This window comes from Ceratotherium simum, chromosome 30 (genome assembly GCF_057802395.1).
Source record: "Ceratotherium simum simum isolate JZ-2026a chromosome 30, ASM5780239v1, whole genome shotgun sequence".
In the NCBI taxonomy this organism is placed as follows: domain Eukaryota; kingdom Metazoa; phylum Chordata; class Mammalia; order Perissodactyla; family Rhinocerotidae; genus Ceratotherium; species Ceratotherium simum.
Window position 1 is genome coordinate 28,048,723 of NC_141929.1, and position 20,936 is coordinate 28,069,658.

The 20,936-nt window shown below is 56.2% G+C and overlaps 1 protein-coding gene across 8 annotated transcripts in view; it reads left to right on the forward strand.

The window, feature by feature from the left end:
* Nucleotides 1–1,292: 1,292 nt before the first annotated feature.
* The window catches only part of KIFC3 (kinesin family member C3), a 37,401-nt gene continuing 17,757 nt past the window's right edge, over nt 1,293–20,936 (forward strand). The window contains exons 1-5 of one of the 8 annotated variants that reach the window (XM_014788420.2): nt 1,293–1,800; nt 6,367–6,571; nt 9,150–9,292; nt 13,219–13,357; nt 16,418–16,620. In XM_014788420.2, the coding sequence (XP_014643906.2) occupies nt 1,783–1,800; nt 6,367–6,571; nt 9,150–9,292; nt 13,219–13,357; nt 16,418–16,620 (708 nt within the window). In that variant the 5' untranslated portion in view covers nt 1,293–1,782. Of the gene's footprint in view, nt 1,801–2,078; nt 2,155–6,366; nt 6,572–6,604; nt 6,945–9,149; nt 9,293–13,218; nt 13,358–13,745; nt 13,885–16,417; nt 16,621–20,936 lie in introns of those variants that run through there. The other 7 variants (XM_087420183.1, XM_087420182.1, XM_087420184.1 and 4 more) reach the window with 7 other exon arrangements.

Below are 20,936 nucleotides of genomic sequence, written 5' to 3' on the forward strand. Positions count from 1 at the left end.
TGGCACCGTGTTAGCTTAGAATAAATGGTAGCTATTATGTGCATAGAAAAAAAAAAGACTGTACTGAAATGTTGGCAGCATTTATCTCTAGTGGGTGGAATGATGGTTACAATGAACATCTATTACTTTTGTAATCGGAGAAAAAGAACAATAAATGTTATTATTAATTTAAAAATCTGGCTCTGGCTTTGGCAGAAGGAGCCTGCAGTTAGTGTCAATGTACCAGCCAGCGAGTAAGACAGGGGTTACACCAGCACTGTGAAGGCAGACGCTACCCCCCCTCCAGTCAAAGACTATAATAAAGGGAGGTACTTGGTCAGGCCTCTAGAGGAGTTTCACCCTCATCCATCCTTGCCGTTCCCTGGCCACTGCTGTCTGGAGAGGCAGGCAGGGGGACTCAGAGAAGGTAACTCTCAAATTATGGCCTTCTCTCCCATTGACCGGGTTACCCAGGGTTCTTAGCTGGAAATCTCTAACTCTCAATGGACCCATCCCAGGAGAGTGACATCTATCCTCTACTGGGCCTTCACTCAGCATCTCAGTTAGAAAATAAAACACACACTAGCCCACTTCCTGTAGGGGGATTGCGAGTGTCCAGATCTGGCATCCAGAACAATCTGGGCCCAGGACCTTGGCTCTGTCTCCCGTTGAGATGCTTGACTGCCAGCCCAGCGCCTGGGCAGCTGCAGGGGAGAACCCTCCTGGAGCTGCACGCCCCCTCCAGTGCCCTCCTTGCTCCTCCTGGGCCATCCCCTGACAAGCAGGAAGGGGCAGCGTGCCCACCCTCCTCAGATTGTCTGCAGAACTATCAGCCTGCACTGGGCTGGCCTCCGAGCTTCATTCTTTCTCCTCCTTCCACAGCCTGGAGGGGGAACATTGCTGCAGACTCTGGAGTAAATGCCACCTCTGTTTGGGAGACAAAGAACAGAGTAGCTCCTCTGGGTCAGCTGCTTCTCCTTGGCTGGCTGGCTCTCTGCCTCCCCGAGGCCTCTTCCAAGGCATCCTACAAGGAGGGCCTTCCGGGGCTACACCGGGAGCCGCTGCCTGCTCCCGGAGCTGCTGCACTCTGAATGTGTTTTCATGGGAGCTAAAAGGAATATTTTACCTTAAAAAAATCCCAAGTAGCTTGCCTGCTCTGGAAGATGTAAATTTGCCTGGTGGGGGAGGTGGGGGTTGTGGGTGGAGCTGTGGCTGGGGAGGCAGCACGGCCTATGTACTCCTACCAGAGCTAGTGGGAGCATGTGTGTGATAATGTGTAAAAGTACGTGTGTGTGTAACTAGAGTGTGTAAGAGCACGTGTGAAAGTGTGTACTAGGATTTAAAAGAATGTGTATACTGGAATGTGACCAAATGTGTCCTAGAGCATGTGAGGGAACATGTGTGTGAGCATGGGGAAGTATTTGTGTGAAAGTAAGAGTGTGGTATGATGTGAGTGCATGTGTAAAGTGTATGAGAACATGTGAAAGTGTACACACGTATTATCTAGTGTGTAAGAGCATGTGTGAAAGTGTTGCTAGAATGTGAAGAAAACACGTGTACTAGAACTTGTGAGTGTGTCAAGGATGGCAAGGGAGCACATGTGAGAAGTGTGTGTGAGTACTAACCAGAGTGTGAAAGTTTTGCACTAGCATCTGAGGATGTATTAGAGTGTAAGTGCAAAAGCATGTACATACGAACTGGTGTGGGATGCGTGTGAGAACTGTGAATGCGTTCGTGTGTACTAACTAGAGCCTGTGCGCGAACATATGTGTGCTAGTGTAAGAGCCATGAGGACGTACGCCGATGTGCGTGCACCAGCAGGTGAGCGCTCACGTGTGCACTAGCGCGGGCGGGACGCGGGGAGCGCGGAGCCCAGGGGGAAGGTCTGGGGGGACCAGGAGGGCGGCGGAGCGGGCGCCCCGCGCGGGAGCGAGCGTGAGAGCGCGCGGGAGGCTGTGCCGGAGCGCGCGCGCCGCCCCCCGCCGGGGTCGGAGCCGGTTGCCATGGGAACGCGCCGCGGCCCGAGTTAATCATTTCCTGTGGAAAGTGTGCGGGAGGGGCGGGAGCGGGGCGGGCCGAGGAGGCGGCGGCGTGGAGCTGCCTCCCGCCGGCGGGCCGGGCCGGGCCGAGCCCCGGGCGCTGCGGCGACGCCGGGATCCTGCCTCCGCCAGGCCGGTGAGTCGGGGGCCCGGGCGGGCTGGAGGTGGGCTGGGCGCTCGCGGTCCGCCCGGCCCGGCGTTCGGGCGCCGCGTGCGGGCCCGCCCTGCCCGCGGGACCCCCCTGCCCAGACCCGCTGCGGGGTGCGAGGAGGGCCCGGCCCAGAGGACCTTGCCCGGAGCAGGGCATGGGGGCGGCACGTCCCCTGGGATCGGAGCAGCCTCGGGACCCCCTTTGCAATTTCATTGGCCCAGGAGAGCCAGACCCTCCCGGGGAAACGCGTGCCAGTCAGCGCCGCCCCCTCCCCGGGCAGAGGTCGCCGCACCCGCAGGGCGCCCTCGAAGGCTGCAGTTTCGGGCCCTCCCACCACGTACGTCCCCTGGGCAGTTCGCTTTCCCCCTCGCAGGGCCGGGGGTGGGGCGGGCCAGTCCCGAGGTTAGGAAGGAGGGCCTGGGCCGCTGCCTTCGTGGGCACTGGGGAATTGAGCCATTGACATCGGCAGCCTCGGGGGTCCCAGCAGCGAGGGCGAGCCGGAATCCAGCTCCTTTAGACCCCCGTTGTGAGTTAGAGCAGAACTCTGGCGCAGTGAAGGGCCTGGTTCTGGGAGATTTTAAAGAGGAAGCTGCATTTAAATTCTCAAGTAGCATTTGCAGTCTTCCCTACCCCGAACACATCTTTCTTAAGGTTGGAGGTGGTGGCCACCCCTGGACTTGCACCTTCCCTGGCTGTTCCTCCGCTTGAGCCTGGGTGAACACCTATCTTTGCCCCTGCGGCGCATTCCGCACGCCCTTGATAAAGTAGCCCTCTCCTTGGCAAGGGAGAGCCTGCATTTGCAAAGAATGCAGTCTCAGAGTGGGGCCCTGTATTTGCAGTGACCGGACTTCAGGGACATAGGGTGATGAGTTCTGCTGTCCTTACCGGCACCAGGGAGCAGAGGCTTTGAAATCTGGGTTGCCCTGGAAAACCCAGGATGTGTGACTGTGGGCAGGGGAGGTCCCAACCCTTGTCCAACCTCCCTGACCTTCTGCCGGCTCTCCCAGGGAGACAGCCCTCCCCAGCAGTGGTCTCTGGGCGGTTGTCAAGTCTGTCCCCCAGTCATTGCAATATCCCTGGTCTGGGGGGAGGGGGCTGCAGCTCTACCACCTGGGGCTAAACCCAGAGAGGCAGATGCCCCTCCCCCCCACCTACCCCCCCCCCCCCCCCCCCCCGCCAGCGTTCACCCACCACTGGAGGGAGGTCACTGAAAAATAAAATTTTTGAGTTTTTTATACATGCCATTATTGTTCTGAACACTTTATATATGCATTGTCTAATCTTTACCCCAACCCTATAAGGTGGAGTTCTCCCCATTTTACAGATGGAGATAGTGAGGCACAGAGAGACCACATAATTCTCCTAGGGTCACGCATCTAGTAAGTGGCACAGCCAGGTTCTGAGCCAGCTCCACTGTTATGCTGCCCACTCCGTCACCCCACCCCATGACCTAGGTGGGTAGAGTCTCCTGCCTTGGGCTTATTTGAGAGTCCTTGATACTTTTGACCTTCACAGCCCTCCCGCTGCTAAATTCAGCTGCCTTTTCCTCTTCAGGATCTTGCACACGCCCTTCCTCTTTCTTCCTGATATCTTCCTGGCTGCCTCCCCAACTTCCCTTCCTGAAAGCCACAGATTCTTGCCCCTCAGACTTAGCTGATCTCCTTAAAAGTCTTTCCCCTCAGCCGTGGAACCAACCTTCGATGCCCTACGCCGTCTCACCTCTCCAGCAGCTTGGTGGGCAGGTGGAGCCTGTCTCTCTCCCTGCTTGCCCCTCGGGCCGCTGGTCCTTGGGGTTGGTTGTGTGCCCAGCTCTGTGCCAAGCAGCCTAGAGAAGAGGGCATCTGGCTGCTGCCCCTTCCACTCCACACTGGTCCATCTCCAGTTCCTCTGTGGAGCCCGCCCACATATTTGGATTCTTTGGTTCTTTGGGCCACAGCCCAGCCCCCTCCCAGTGAGACTGCCCCCAGGAGCCTCCTCCTCCAAGTCATCTTCCTCCCGCAAGGAAGGCAGAGACCACGACTCTGAGCCGGGAGCCTGGCGTTCTGCCAGGGCTCTGCTCTGCAAACATGGATCACCAGATCTTCGGACCACCCAGCCCTGCGCTCATAGTTCTTTTTCGTCTCGATGCTTCCATCATTCCTGCCCCTCTGTCGGCCCAGCATGCTCCAGTCTCTCCTATTCTAAATACCACATCCTCTCGATTCATCCTTTCCTTCCCATCCTAGCCAAACTTCCCCAAAGAGGAGGCGGTGGCTGCTGCCTCTAGCCCCCGTCCACCCCACGGGTCTTCCCCGGTCTGCCCTCTGCCCTGCTCCATTGGCCTTCTCCCTTTTTTTTTTTTAATTTTTATTTTATTTATTTTTCCCCCAAAGCCCCAGTAGATAGTTGTATGTCATAGCTGCACATCCTTCTAGTTGCTGTATGTGGGACACGGCCTCAGCATGGCCGGAGAAGCCGTGCGTCGGTGCGCGACCGGGATCCGAACCCGGGCCGCCAGCAGCGGAGCGCGTGCACTTAACCGCTAAGCCACGGGGCTGGCCCTGGCCTTCTCCCTTAAAGGGCCCCTGGGGGCTTTCTTCCAGTTTGACTGCTCTGTGGCCTGGGTCACTGGGAGCTGATCATCCTCTCCTCCCCACTCACCCTCCAGGCACCTCCGAGGACTCGGCACCTGCCTGGCCCTCCTGCCGCCTCTCTGACCTCCCTTCCCGGCTTCCCTTCCCATCCAGATTGAGCTCTGCCCTCCCTGCTTGTCTCTCATCTTGCACAGTCTTTGGTGACTGCATCCTTACCTGTGGCATCAGTGACCTTTAGCCTCCCAGCTCTGAGTCTCCAGCCCGGCTCTCTCTTTCAAGCTTCAGTGTGAGCTTTTGTGTGCGTTCCTTGCACGGCCTTCTCCCAACAAGCCGTGGCCTGGTGTGTGGTGTGGACGTAGCTGCAGCTCCAGGCTGGTGCTGTGGGGCTGCAAAGATGAACGAAGGTGCTGTGGGCCGTGCCCTCAGGAGCCATAGAGGGTCAGGGGAGGTGGACACCGTTCAAATAGATATCTTTACTGCCTGGTGGAAAGTGGTCACTGCAGTGAGGGATGGGGAAAGTGGTCGGCAGCCCCAGTAGCACCATTAGGAAGTCCCTTGGGTGCCTCCAACTCCATTTTAAACCCCAGAGCAAACTCAGCGTTGCCTCTGAGCTGACTTCACTTCTTCTGTAAATGGTGTCCCTGTTTGTCCAAGTCTGGGACTGTAGTTTGGTCACCTTAAATGCCCTCAAGGCTGCTTTGCACACATGAGGTGCTCAATAAAGACTTATGCAGTGAATGCTTGAGCTCTGTTCTCTTCATTTGCTCAGTTCATAAGCGACCTAAGTGGTTTTCCATCCCAGATCCCTGCTCCCCACCCCCACGTCCCTTCTCTCACGGCTCCCGGTGCGTGCCTGCATCCTGTTCCGATTGTGAAGGTCTGTTGAAATGTTTATCTCCCTTCCGACCCGGAGCTTTGAGGCCCCGTCGCTGCTGATCAAAGAAGACCCCTGGCAGGTGCCTGGCCCACAGCAGGCACTCAATAAATAATTATTAAATGAAAAATGAATGAATCTTTGTACCTCAGTACCAGCATGGTGCCTGCCACCTTGTAGGCTCAGAGTGAAGGCTGGTTGAATACATGAATGAGCTGACTTTAAGAGAATTTGCTACATATAGACCTAACTTGTCACTGGCGATAGTCTGGGCCCCTTCTGAGCCCCTCATCAGTGACATGTTAATATTCAGAGCATCAGCCACTTGGCTGACAGGCCTGGGGCAGAGGAGCCTGAGCTCAAGAGTTAGTTACTTGGCTGACTGCAGTCGGAAAATAAGATGAAGTAGAGAAAAAGGATCAGATTTATGGAGATGCTGTTGACTTGTGCTTCCTCCACGTGGGGAAGACCTGGCCTGTCTTCACCCTGCCAGGCTCACAGTGCAGGGACTGAGATGTGGGGTCTCCACAGTGTGCTGCAGACACACCTGAGGGCTCCTTGCCCACTTTTGAGCCTCCCCATTCTGGAACAAGCACCTAGAAATGGTGACAGGCCCCGTTTCTTCCCTGAGCCCTGGGGGTCCTTGGGGGACATTGGATTTGGGGCAGACCCTTCCAGATGGCGGCTCCGATCTGCCCCGGGGTGCCACCCTGGGGTCTTCAATCTCGTCTCCCCTTGTTCTCTCTGCAGGCTGCCGGCCGCCCAGAGGAGACTGCTGAGCCCCGGGCCATGGTCCCTTCTCGCAGGACGTGGAACCTGGGAGCCACGCCCTCGCTGCTCGGCCTGTGGAGAGTGGGCTGGGCCGGGGAGCCTGAGCCTGGGATGGCTCGCCCCGCCCCAGCCAGCCCGGCTGCCCGCCCTTTCCCACACACCGGCCCGGGGAGGTTGAGAACTGGTGAGTCCGCATTTTTAAAATGCCTCTTTATTTCCTTTCCTTCCTCCAGATACCAGAGATGAGACGGGGTTTCTCGCAAGTTCCTAGGCTCAGTCAGAGCTGTCAGGTAATTACAGGGTACCGGGCAGCCCGCGAGCCGGGCAGCCGGGCGTGGAGCAGGGTGTCAGTCTCGCCGGGCGCTCTGCCCTGTGGCGTCGGTACAGAGAAGCCCTGGACGCCGGGTTCGATGTTAACGCAGTCCCTAGAGCAGAGGGAGAAGCCGCGATCACCCACGCACTCCTGGCCCAGCCAGATCGGGGGAGCCCCTCGGTCCGCCGTCCTTGGCGGGGAGCTCCTGGTCTCGCCCCGGTTCTGCCTGCGGCTGGTAAACAAGGTAGGTGAAGTGGCTGCCCGGAGCCCTGCGCGGCGCTGTCACTTGATCCCGCCTGGCTGGCCCGTGGATGGTGAGAGGAATGCACCGAGGCTGCCCCGGAGCGTGGCCGGGCCAGGTTTGGGTGCCATGCGCTGGGTTTTAGGTGTCCTCCAGGGTGGCTTCTGTAGGGGGTGGGCAGTGAAGGAGTCCCCGAGTCCCCGCTGTCCCCCTGGGGGAGCTGTCAACACGAGCTCTCCTTTCTGGGTCATGTCCCCGTGTGCCTCCAACATCAAACAGTGAGTGGCTCCTCTGATTCCGGGGGAAGCTGGATTGTTGGAGCTGGGGAGCTGCCCCAGGACTGTCTCCCGAGCCGGCCTGGGCAGGTGGTCCTGGAAGTGTGGGGGGAGGGAGGGGTCTTCAGGCAAGATGCCCTCAGGGGTTTGCTGTCTTGCTCCAGACCTCCAGGGAAAGGGGTTTAGATTACCAGTCTGTCTGAGCTAGCAGAGTCCCTCTGGGCCATCGGGTCCAAGTACCTGTATGTACAGGAGGGGAAACTGAGGCGCAGAGAGGGCACACAGCAAGCTCCTATTCACTTCCTTCTTTCCCACCACAGTTGTGCCATCAGTGGCAGCCAGAGTGATACCTTCCATGGTCTCTCTGCAGGGGACAACGAGCCTGGGCTGACCTTGGGGGCTTCTGGCAAAAGCTTGGGCTTTGGGGTCGGGTAGCCCCAGTTCTCTGGAAGGGCCTGAAGATGGTGGTCTCCACCCAATGAGCTTGTCCTAAGGATCACAAGTGTAATATGAATGAGTGTTATTTTCTTGGTAAAAAAAGAAAACAAGAAGCAAAAACCCAGAACATGTTGGAAAACTAAAAAAACCCAAAAAACAAAAATATAGAAAAGTATAAAAAAGAAAATAAAAATCAGCCATAAGCTTGTCACTGCACACTGTATATAGTTCCTTCTAGTCTTGTGTATGTGTGTGCATATAGGTCTATTAAATGAGTATTGTGAGGACTACATGACCATGCAGACTTTTATCCACTTTTAAAATTTAAGACAAAGGTCAAATGAAATCCTGTGTGTGAAATGCTAAGCATCGTGCCTGCCACTGGGTAGTCTCAGCCCACTTAGTGGCCCCTTGGCCCCCACCCTGACTCTTCTCTCTGCCTTGGGTGGGCTGGGCCAGCAGAGGGTGGGTTAGCACGGGGATTGCGATCCTGGCTTCTTGGGACCCTGGGCACGTTATTGACCCTTCCAGGCCGCAGTTCCTTGCCTGTCAAGTGGGGAGAATGCTCTCCATCTCTCAGGGTTGTTGTGAGCAGCTGATGTGGTCCTAACAGCCTGCATTTGTGGCCACTTTCTGTGTGCCTGGCACTGTGTGAGCACTTTATGTGTGTGATCCCATTTAATCCTCACCACCGGACTGTGAGGCTGGTTCCTCACCCCTATTTTATTGACCAGGAAACTGAGGATCGAGAAGGGCATTAAGGCCTGGAAAACACTTGGCTGAGTGCTGGCACTTGGGATGTTATTATGTCCCAGGGTGGTGGGCTCTGCAGCTTGCCCCCATGAGGGCGAGCCCCCTCTTCCACCCCGTCTGACCCCACAGGCTGTGGTGGGGGGTTAAGGGGTGGATGGGGTGTTGATGCCATAGTCAGCTCTCTCCTCCAGCCGGTGAGGGAGGGGGTGTGTCAGAGGCACGAGGGGATGAGCTTTAGCTGGTCCTGAATATGCTTTTGGAGGCTGCGGGGATGAGGCCACCCCACGTGGGGTTGCTTGTAATGACGGCAGGGGAGAAATTCCCACCTAGAGGCAGCCCGGGTAATTAGGCTGCGGCCCCAGGGTGCACCTCCTATGAAGAGGAGCGCAGCCAGGTTGGTTGGCTTCCTTCTGTTGCTCTCTGTAGAGGGTGCTCACGAGCGAGCGCCAGCCCCAAAAGCCACTGTGGAGGGAGGGGAGCCCCCCGGGGGGGTCTGGGACGCCCCCCTGAAGAGAATCTTAGGGCGGCCTTTGGTAAGAAAGGAGTGCGGCCCCTGCCTGGTGCCAGGCCCTCCCTCCGTGTAGGGCGGGCGTGTGAGGGCATGTGAGCCCCTCCTGGCCACGCCTGGGCCGGCCCAGAGTGTGCGAAAGCGAGCTCAGCCGCGGCCCTGGCCGGTGGTCCACGGCCAGCAGTCTTTGGCCAGAGTCCGATTGTCTCACCTGTCCTCTCTGTCTTGGGACAGGGCGTGGAAAAGACACCCCTGCTGGTGGCGACGAGGACTCCAGTGCCCGCAGTGCAGCTCGCCCGGCCCTGGCTCAGTGCCGAGCCCTCAGCGTGGACTGGGCTGGCCCCGGGAGCCCCCACAGGCTCTATCTGACCGTGCAGGTAAGCCCTGGGGCCTTGAGGAACGGGAGGGGTCGAGCTGGGCCGCGTGTACCTTGGCCCTCTGAGCCTCAGCACCTGGGACCCCGACAGGCTCCTCCTGGGAAGGAAGCACCGAGGGAGAGCGGGGACCTGCCTTTGCCTCTTTGCCAGGCTCCTCGGAGCGCCTCCGCATCCACCCTGAGCCTGCGTGGATGGAGCAGTTTGCTTTATTGGTTTATCTCGGGGAAAATCACACAGCAGATGACAGAAGCTTTGCAGCCACTCCCTGGCTGGGATGTTAAAGTGGGAAATGTGGGGCTTTGCGGAGAAGCTGTTAGGGAGACAGGGAGGTTTTAGGGTAGCTGTTTCTTTCCACTGGGACATGTGAGTCCGTGGGGCAATATTTGAATTTCCTCGTTTAAAGTGGGAATTCGAAGTGAGACGCAGGGCTTTGCCAAAACTTGGGTCCTTTTCTCTTGCAGTTCTCACCAAGTGACTTGCAAAAGACAAACTTTGCATAGGTCTGTATATTTGGCTGTAGAAATAATACATAACGATAGCAGTAATAATAGCTACTGTTTATTAAGCATTGACTTTATACCAGGCACTGTGCCATGTATTATATATCTCACATCAGCCCTCATAATCCTCATAACAATCTTAAGACACAGTTACTGTTTTATCTGAGTTTTATGGATGAAGTAATGAAGGCTCAGAGAGGTTAAGTAACTTGCTACTTGTCACACAGCAAGCTGGGATCTGACCCACTAAACATGACTAGCTTTATAACATATGGTGTAAAGAATTCACACAGGGCAGAGATGTAATGTCTAGAACTGAATGCCTCCTGTAGTCCTGTATCTTTGAGAAGTCCACTACTAAAAGTTTGGTGCTTATTTATCTTTCCTATATAACCACTTAATTATGTTTATACAACTTTTACTCTGTATTTTTACACACCATTCTGTCTAGCTCCTTCCCTCAACGGTAAATCTCCATGATTTCTTCATGCATGTCAATATATAGAGAACTCCTTCATTCTTTTTAACTGCTGCGTAATATTCTACTTTGGGGTTTGCCATAAATTCTCTCACTGACCCTCTGTTATTTCTGATCACAATGAGCTGCTTAAACAAATGTCTGTGCATTCATGCAGCTATAGCTTTGAGTGATTTCAGGACAGTGCAGGCTCGGGGCTTTTTAAATGAATGCCTTTGTTAACAGATGTTTATGAAGTGCTTACTCAGTGCCAGGTACCCTGCTAGGTGCTGGCACGCAGCAGAGGAGAGATAGACCTGACAGTCTAGCAGAGATGCTGGAGAGTCATCAAATGATCGCAGATGTATGACTGCAGACTGGGCAAGGGCTGTCGACGCGGGTGAAGGACCAGAGTTATCTGGGGGCGTTGCCAAAGTCTCCCCAGGAAAGATTGAGCATGAGAGGGCCCTCCTTGAAGGGACATGTGCAAATGGAGGGCAGGAGGGGTGTGGGAAACTCACGTGCCCTTTGAGCGTGCCTTCCCTCGGGCGGACGGAAGTCCTGGGCCCGGGAGTCGTGTGGCCCCAAGCCCAGATCTGAACATGGACCCAGTGCTTGATGTTGCTTCAGGGACAGTATTGTGCTTCAAAGTTTTTCTTGGCCCTTCTGGTGTGGTTCATCTGAAAACTGAACCAAACAGTCCTCCTTTTATCTGGAAGGTCTGTGAGAAAAGCAGATCTGGTGCAGGAACAGTTAAAGAAACCGGAGAACCCATTTTTCCTCTGACTTGAGCCATTGGTAGTTAAATTGGGAGGTGGTCAGACGCTGGCTGCCTTGAGTTGGGTGGTGGCTCTGTTCTCGAATCTTGATTATGGGGTGTAGAGTTGTGGTTGTGCCCGAGTCCTGGGGTCAGCAGATCTGCTGAGGATCTCTGAGGAGCTCCCACTGCAGCCAGTTTCCATGTTCATGTCCTGCTGTGTCCCAGGAAGCTCCATTATATTTATAGGTGCTTCGAGGTCCGGGATGGGGCCAAAGTAGGGACCCAGGCATGGAGAGGGGTGACCCACCCCGCTCCAGCCTCTCAAGCAGTTAAACCCCAGACGCTTCCCCTGGAGACACTGCAGAAATTCCCAACCCCCCGGGGGCCTGTCTGCCCTTCCTGTGGCTTGGCTGACAGGCCAGAAATAGTGTAACCTTTGCTCTGGTCGGCACATGGAAACTTCCAGCTGCCGCCGTTGCGGCCACCGCCGACAAGCCTGCTCGTGACGGTGTGGCAGTTGGTCCCAGGGTGCGGACAGAATAAAGTCGGCAGACTTTTCCTAAATACGAGGGATGTGCTCGCCACCCTCCCTCCTCAAGTAGAATGTAGGGTCGAGAGAGGAAGTGGATTGCAGACTAACTAGCCAGCTGCTGTTGCTTTTCGAGTCTTTTCTTTTGTTTTTTTTTTTTAAAGATTTTATTTATTTATTTTCCCCCCAAAGCCCCAGCAGACAGTTGTCTGTCATAGTTGCACATCCTTCTAGTTGCTGTATGTGGGACGCGGCCTCAGCATGGCCGGCGAAGTGGTGCATCGGTGCGCGCCCGGGGTCGGAACCCGGGCCACCAGCAGCAGAGCGCACGCACTTAACCGCTAAGCCACGGGGCCGGCCCTTTTCGAGTCTTTTCGATTCTCTTTGTTGGCTTTTTGATGATAAAAGTAAAAAAATTTGAGGACTACAGAAGTAAGGTAACGCTATTGGCTGCCTGACATCCAGCTCTTCCTTCGTGCCAGACACTTGCTGCATAAGTCAGCGCGGTTACTCTTTGTGCCGCTCCGTGAGATGGTGGTTATTCTCTTTTCTGTCTTAAGAATAGGGAAAATGGAGCTTCAGGAAGGTAAGGAACTTGCCCACAGTCACACAGCTCACAAGAGGCAGGCTTCACACCCTGGCCCCTCCGACTCTAGCCTCGAGCATCGTTTTCAACATTGCATTTGTCTTTTTGTTTCGAATACGGCCGGTGCAGCGGGCACAAAGACACGTAAAAATCGTGTCTGTGATCTCTCTTCCCAGATAACTTCTGTTGACGTTAAAGAACAAAACAGAACACCGTAGAGGTTTCTAAGGTTAAAAATGGAGATGCTGGGTTCAAAATGAAACGTAAAGCGTCCTTTCCCTTCTTTCCACTTTCTCGCAGTTGAGTTTCTTTTTATTCCCCCTGTGGTGTAAGTGATGCGTCTTTCTCCTCTTAGCCGCTGTGCCATCACCCGACCGCCCAGAGAGGACCACTCTCTGTGTATTTCCCCCAGTTTTTTTCCATGCTTGTTTTATTTCTGGTATGCTCACATGGGATGGCACTGTGTGTGGTTCTGCTGCTTGCCTCGGACGTCTTTCTGTGTGAGCTGTAGGGGATTTTCTCTGGGTGAAACACTCTTTCTCCTGCTCCTCTGCCTCTCCCCGCCTGTCCGCTGGTCTGCCCTACCTCGGCCTTCTTTGCCTCCGTTCCTCCTTGACCAGGAGACGGGTCCTATGGTCCCTGATAGCTGAGGAGTGGGCCGTGGCCTTCCCCTGCTCAGGTGGCCCCGGGGGCACCCTCCTCGGCAGTCCCGGGCTGGTCTGTCTGGAGGCGGGAGCTGCTGTCATCACGGGGAGCTGCCCTGAGGTGGCCGTGGTCCTGGGGCAGCTGGCTGGGCCTGTGAATGGTGGGGCTGTGCGCCCGAAGTGAGCGGGCCACTGTGCTGGTGACTTCCTCGCTGGTGCAGAGGGCCAGCTGCCGACGGGCGCCAGGAGAACGCACTGTCTTGCATGGGATCTGAGCACATTTTCTTCCAGACTCTGGGCCTCATCGTCCCCGCGCCCCCACACAGTGAGGGATGGCCCTGGGGGCCCGGGGGCCTCGCCAGCTCCAGGAGCGCACCATCCTCAGGCTCGAGGGGCTCCCCTCCCCACTGCTGTCCCCTTCACGTGAGGATTCTGGTTGTGTCTTGGCAGCAGGCCCTGCAGGACAAAGGGTGCGAGAGCAAGAGTAAGGGGACGAAGGAAGAGAAGCTCCTGAAGAGGCAGGCGCCGGCCCCCCGGCGGGACCGGGAGGCCCGGGAAGCTGGTGGCACCATGAATATAGAGAAAACAGGTAAAGGAGGTCTGCCCACCGACCTGGAACAGCCCTGGCTCAAGCTGGAGGGGAGGCTCTTTTGGCATCTGAGCTGTCCTCGCACACTGTCCTGCTGATTGGAGGTGGTCCAGCCAAACCCTGGCTGCCTGACACGGAACTCAGAGACCCCAGCCTGCCTGTCCCTACTCCAGGGACGCCCTCCTCCCAGTGCCACCGAGGGCCCCACCCGGTGATAAGAGGCTTTGGCCCGCGTGGGCTGGGGTTGAATTTCCCCGCTTTTTGTCTTTTCCCAGCACCTGTCAAAAGCAGGGCGAGGTGGCAGCCCCAAAGACGCCAGCACCTGCGGAGGGAGGCCTGGCCCCTTCCCCTTGTATCCGTGGGTCCACTGGGGACCCAGAGGCCCTAGGACGGGGCTTCACTCTGCTGACTCAAGGCCGGGAAAGAGGAGCTGGTGGCTCTACTCTTCTCTGGCAAGGCTGACTGGTTCTGGAAGATTCTACGGGTCGTTTCTGTGGAGTTCCCCAGCGGGAATCCTGACCCCAGCGGTAATTGGGAAAAGGCATCCTCCAGGAGCCCAAGGGGAGGCCAGGAGTGTGAGGAGGAAAAGGAGTCGGTCTTTCTCTTGTTTTCCTCCTCCTTTGAGCAGAGGTTGATTTGTGAGTCTGAACTTGCCTCGCGGGTGGAAGGAGCCACTCCTTCTCTGAGGCTGTGCCAGAGCCGTCTTCCCCGTCTGGGCCAGGCACTTAGCGGCAGGTGTGGGGTCTGGCCCACGTGTGTGGGCGGACAGGCCTTGGGAAGAGGGGCATCGTCCAGCCAACCAGGTGGGCTCTCCTGATTTGCTGGGAGAGAAAGGCCAGTTCCAGTTAGGAGTGAGGACTCACCCTTGTCGGTGGGGCCAGGGTCGGGCCCCCGGCTCCCTGGGCCTGAGAGCTCACGAGGGGCAGCGCCCAGGCAGGGTCTTCAGGATGTCCTCTTTCTTGAAAACTCGCTCTGAAAACCGACCTACGGAGAGGCGTGCAGCCTCCTCCGTGCAAGGGCCCGTTCAGTCCCTCACCCCCCCTGCCCCTTTGATCTCCCCTCTCTCTCCTCCCTCCTCCTCTGACCTCCCTTAGCTTCCTCAAGGCCTTTTCTCCCCAGCAAGTGCTCTCCAGCCCCCTTTCAGCGGCCCTGGCACGTGGGCACGGTGCCGCTGTCAGGGTGAACCCCACCAGGCGTGGGCTCTGCCGGTGTCTCAGAACCTTCTGTGGTCTGAGCAGTGTCCCAGAGGAGAAAAGCTCTCCCATGTCCTGTGGGTAGCGCTTGCACATACCTGTGCATCCCTTGTGGGTTCCAGGCTCCTTTCCCAGGGGTGCTCCTTTGGGCAAGGACCCTTGTCCCCACTTCACAGTGGAAGACCCTGAGGGGCCCCTCCCACACATCTCTTACGTGAAGAACCAGCTCTTGGACCTGGAGTCCAGTGTGTTCCCTGCCACCCCACGGCGGTCTGCAAAGGGCTGAGGCTGTGCCGGTCACATGCTGCTCATGGCAGCCCCGTGTGCAGGCCTGGAAGCATCCGTCTGACCTCACTCTCTCTAGAACAGAGAGCAGAAGCTTACCCAACTGTGTGTGACATGCCTTCTGTGTCACGCGCAGGCCACACGGCCAGGGCCACTAGCCAACCAGTGACTGTTCCAGCTCTCTAGAGGGTCCTGAGCCAGAGCTATCCTAAAGGTTGGAAGGAAGGGGAAAGCCGGCCTGCGTGAGCTCTGCCTGCTGTCTTTAGAGTGGGAGCAGGGGCTTCTCATCGTCTACCCGGCCTGGGGACAGTGCTGGAATGTCCCGGCCCGCCCAGGACCTGCTCCCTCCACACTCCCCGCTCCAGCCCCGTCCAAAAGCCAGGCTGCAATGTTTTGGCCTCTCTGCAGTCTCAGTGAGCACACTGCTGCCTCCCTGCGGTCAGAGCTGCCAGCGGGTATGTGACTTCAGGCGCAGGTGGCTTCGTTCACAGAATCTGGGAGGCCCCCTGTCCTGCCCTGCACAGGGCTGCGGCCCCCAGGGACCTAGTATGGGAGCCCAGAAGCCCTGCTCCTCCCCGTAGAGCGAGGCTCGCGGCCAGCAGATGGCGCTCTTTGTGCTTCACTGTGGGACTCCTCATTCTGCCTGTCAGGGCTTTGGCCAGGACCCGGTTTGGGCTGCGCGAGGGGAGGAGGCGCCCTTCCGCCCTCTCCTCGGCCCCACTCTCCCTCCTCCGAGCTCCTTGCCAGCTCCCCGCCTCGGAGACTGTGGCTGTTCTTGGTGTCCCCGAAGCAAGCTATGACAAGCATCCCAGGCCCCATTAGCAGGTCCCAGGCCTTGACTCTGTCTCTGTCCTTCCATCTGTCTGTCTGTCTCTCTCCTGCTCCTGGTGACAGGACAGTGGAAGGCCGTGGGAGGAGGAGGACTCAGGCTGAGGCCCCGGCCACCCCAGTATTCATCACTTCCTCCCGCCTGTGTGGTCCCTGTGCTCAGTCCCGCCGAGCGCAGGTGTCTGTCCCAGAGCGGGCCTGGCTGTGTTCCTGCCCACGTGCTGTGTCTGCCTCCATGTCCTGGTCTGTCTGTTCCTTGCACATGCACACCCTCCCCATGCTCCCTCTCCGAGTGCAGGTGATCACCCCCTGCAGAGGGCAGGGGCAGGCTGGGGAGCCCTGCCTCTCTTCTGAACTCTGGAGAGGGTCTGGGACACAAGAATAGTGTTTCCCAGGGAGAAAGCCGCAGCCTCCTCCTCTGCTGTTGCCAGAAGGCATGTCTTTCTCAGCTGCAATTCCTTGCGGGCTGGCCATGGAGAAGGTATCACCCATCAGACCTAGAACTCATGCTCTGAGGGGAGTCAGTGAAAGTTGCTTTCCTAAGTCCTAAGCTGAAGGGGCTTCCTCTGTGGCAGGCCCCGGAGGCCCCTGGCTATAATCCATGCTGTGCTGCCCCCAGCCCTCGCCTGGCTCGCCCATCCTCTCTGCTTGCATTCCCTCCCTGTCCAGATGGTCCGCCCTGCCACGCCGGGCCCCTCTCCTCCACCAGGATGGGACCTCGGCTGCCCTGCTGATGGCCGCACTTTGCTCTTAGGTGGGCGGCTCTTTGGCGGCGGGAGGTGCTCGAGCCTGTCGGGGCCGCCAGGTGCGGCCCCCATGGTGCATAGGATGGTGGAGGCCATGTCCCAGCTGCAGGAGGAGAAAGCCCAGCTGCAGGAGGAGCTGGCGGCCCTACGGGAGAGGCTGGCCCTCCGCGACAGTGACCAGCAAGCCACAGCCACCCAGCTGCAGAACCAGGTACCTGGGGAGGCTGGGACGGGCAGAGGCCACTGCCCACCGTGGAGTAGGTCGGAGGACATCGCCCGGGGCACCTGGCACCCACCAGGCCACCAGCATACTAGACAGATGGGGTCTCCTCTCCTGGTTCAGGAATGCACAAGAGGGTGAGATGGCAAGAGTCATAGGCCTGGGCCTCCCATCCTGGTCATCCTGTGCCCACTCCTCGTGGTTACCAGGGGCCAGGACCTGCCTCTCCAGAAGTGATGGGCTGTGGTGTAGACATGAGTAGAGCAGGAAGGCACAGGGATGCTTCCCGCCCTGAGGCCTGTGCTGCGTGCCTGACTGCTTTATTCTCTTCTCCTTCCCCACCTCCTCGTGGGCTCTGAGGCCCCTTTCCTGGGGCTCAGCTCCCCACTCCCATCGTCAGTGTCTGCCTCTTGTGCCTGTGTCTGACCGTCCCCACTTCCATTACGTCCCCAACCCTGTCTCTACATCATCCCCACACTGCATCCTGTACCCTGAGCTCTGGGCCTGGGGCTCTCTGTGCAAAGCCCTGCTTCAGGTGGGGCCACATTCTTTCTCTGTCCCAAGAGCCAGCCGCTCTGTCATCCAAAGAGATGACCCAGCCGCGTGGACCCTCTGCTCGAGGGAACATCACTGAACACCGTGACTTGTTCTCAGTTCCAGGGGGCAGCAGAGGTTTTTATGCACTTTTTAAATGCAGCTCATTTTCCTCTTCTCAAGAACTATCTGTCCTGACCATCTGCCCCTTGCTGAGTTGGGTGGGCTTCCTTGGGGTGTCCCTAGGGCCCTGTGACCCCATTATTTGCTGCTTCTGGGCCTGTCTGCCCACAGACGGGGTCTCCTCTGTGCAAGGCGTGACGCACCAGCTTACATCACTGTTACCTCCTGTGATGCCCAGCCACCTTCCTCCTCAGCTGTGTGCTGGGGGCCTGGTGTGTACTGGGCACTGAGCCGAGCCCTGGGGGTTCCCAGGTGGACAGGTGCGCCCTGGCCTGTGGAGGCTGCAGTCTGGGGGAGGACGGACATTTGTTACTTGCACCCACATAAAGTTGGAAGAGGAACAAGGGCTTGGCAGGTGGGCACACACACAGGGCATGAGGACTTAGACCAGGGGGCTTTGTAGGGGAGATCACGACCTGTCGGGGATGTCAGGGACGGCCTCCCTGAGAAAGCAGTGCTGGAGATGAGGTCTGGCACAGAGCAGGGGAAGTGCGTTCTGAGCTGAGGGAACAGTCGTGCAAAGGGACTGTGGCAGGAGGAGCAAGATGAGTGTAAGGGTGGAACCAAGGCTTGTGTAGCTGGAGCGTAGGGCCAGGCGCTGCCCCGTGGGGCTGTGGGGTTGTTCCGGGGCCCACCCTGCAGGACACACATCTGGCCCGTGTTGACAGCTCATCATCAGCTCTTCCTTCCCTGACCTTCCCCAGTGAAGGCTGTTTACTTTTCAGACAAGTTTGTTTTTTTTAAGAGCTTTATTGAGATATAATTCACATGCTGTAAAATTCACCCCTTTAAGATAGACAATTTGATGGTCATAAGTATATTAAGATGGTGATGCGATCAGCACCACTATCTAATCTCAGAACGTTTTCTGAAATTCCCTAAAAAGACCTGTTAAGTCGCTCCCCATTTCCCCCTCCCCGCAGCCCCTGGCAACCACTGACCTGTGTTCTGTTTGTATGGATTTGCCCTTTCTGAACATTTCATATAAATGAAATCATAATAACATATGGCCTTTTGTGACTTTAAGCAAGTTAAAAAAATATTCTTTTTCCTTTAATTAGCAAAATCTACTTACGTTTTAGAGGGAAAGTTGAAGGGGAAGCGTCCCGGCCTTCCTGGTGTCTTGGAGCCGCAGCTCTCCAGACGTTCCCGCCCCCTCCTCACCCTCCCGCAGATGATCTGGAGAATTCAGAAGGCTGCCCGGTCTTTGCTTACATCTTATGCTTGAACTTGCTGACTGCCAGCTCTTTTCTGGAAACTTCTCAGGGGATGCTCCTGAAGCTCCAGGTCTCTGAGCCCCTCTCTGGAGGGTCCGGCCCCGTGGAGCTGGGCCAGCCATGTGGGCCTGGAGCCGGGTTCAGATCCCGACTTTGCCACGGCTCGTTATCTGTGTGACCTTGGGCTGGTTAATCAGCACTTTGCACCTCAGTCTCCTCATCTGTAAAATGGACATAATAGCCACCCGATGAGATGGTCCAGTGTTATTGGTGTTGCTGCCGCCGCCAGCATCGTTGTTCTTGGGAAGGGTTTTGAATTTGGAATTGTGAGCAGGGTTCTAGTCCTGCTGTGCCGCTCGCCAGCTGTGCAGCTGTGGCAAAGCACTACCTCTCTGAGCCTTCATTTCCCAGTCTCTGAACTGGGGCTAATAAATGTCGCTTTGTGGTTATTGGGCAGATCAATTGTGACGGGACAGAAAAATGGATGGTAAACTGTAAAGCACTATGCCTCGTGAGATGTCACTCCTGCTCTGATCTCCTGGCAGCCTCACTGTGGTTTGACACAGACTGACCTTCCGGGTCTTCTAAATGTTGCTTCTCTAAGAAAAGCCCATGGGGGGTACACCCCGCCTCATTCTCATGGTGCCTTGTTCCCAGCCTTGTCCCCACTCGCCTCCTGACTGTGGCTGCTTTCCCACAGTGCTCTTCCTGAGAGGCAGTGTTGCCTAGTGGTTAAGAGTGAGGGCTCTACAGGGGTCACTGAGACCCGAGTTCCAATCATGGGTCCACCACTTGGTAGTCAGGTGAACTTGAGCAAGTTGTTTAACCAAGGCTTAATCTCTCGGAACCTCAGTTTTTCTTCCTGTAAAATGGCGATAACAATGGTACCTACCTGACAGGATTGGGGGGTTCAAAGTGATTATCTTATGAAGCCCCCCTGCCCTGCTGGCAAAGCTGACTCAGTCAATGGGGCTGCTGTTAACAGTGTTGGAACCTGGGCTTGTGAGGGCTGTAGGAGTCTTTCCAGGCCTCTCCACTGGTAAGTGTCAGGCGGACAGGTTTGCATTCACTGGGAGCTCACCGTGCTCCTTGTGGGGAGCACTCAGGCCAAAGTGCTCAGTCCTTGGGCCCACAGCTGACTCAGTCCACAGAGGTCACTGGTCTTGGTCTGGCGACCAAGGGAGGCTGTAGCTAGTCCAACAACCCTCCCCGACGTTGGCAACGACCCCAGGCCATGTCCCGGTGGCCTCAAGCTCCCCTCTCCTCTGTGCATGTCCCTGGAGTGGTGGCCTCCACGCTTACAAGGCTCCTGCCAGTGTGACACACGCCCAGACTGCACCCCACCCCTCACTGCCCCTGCACCTCAAGACAGAACCTTAACAGACTGTGCTCAGAGGCCACAGACTGGCAGACCAGCTCTAGCCCTCAAATGTGTCTTGTTTGTTTGGCCTGCTTTTTTCTTTTTTTTAACCATTTAAAAAAATTGTGGTGGTGGGACCGGCCCCGTGGCCTAGTGGTTAAGTACGGCACGATCCGCTTTGGCGGCCCAGGTTCGGTTGCCAGGCGTGGAGCTACACCACTCGTCGGTGGTCATACTGTGGTGGAGACCCACATATAAAATAGAGGAAGATGGGCACAGGTGTTAGCTCAGGGCAAATCTTCCTCAAGCAAAAACAGGAAGATTGGCAATAGATGTTAGCTCAGGGTGAATCTTCCTCAGCAAAAAAAAAAAAAGTGGTAGAATATACATAACATAAAATTTACCATCTTAACCATTTTGAAGTATACAGTTCAGTGGTATTAAGTACATTCAGATTGTTCTGCAACCTTCACCACCATCCATCTCTAGAACTCTTTTCATCTTGTAAAACTGAAACTCTGTCCCCATTAAACGCTAACTCCCCATTCCCCTCTCCCCCAGCCCCTGGCAACCCCTATTCTACTCTCTGTCTCTATGAATTTAGCTATTCTAGGACCCTCATATAAGTGGAATCACAGTGTTTGTCTTTTTGTGAGTAGCTTATTTCACTTAGCATAATGCCCTCCAGGTTCATCCATGTTGTGGCAAATGGCAGAATTTCTTTCTTTTTTAAGGCAGAATAATATTCCACTGTATGGATGCACCACATTTTGCTTATCCATTCATCTAGCAGTAGACACTTCGGTTGCTTCCACATTTTAGCTACTGTGTATAATGCTGCTATGAACATGGGTGTGCATCTCTCTTTGAGACCCTGCTTTCAATTCCTTTGGGTGTATACCGAGAAGTGGAATTGCTGGATCATATGATAATTCTATTTTAAATTATTTGAGGACTCTACCGTACTGTTTTCCACAGTGGGGGCACCATTTTCCATTCCCACCAGCAGTGCA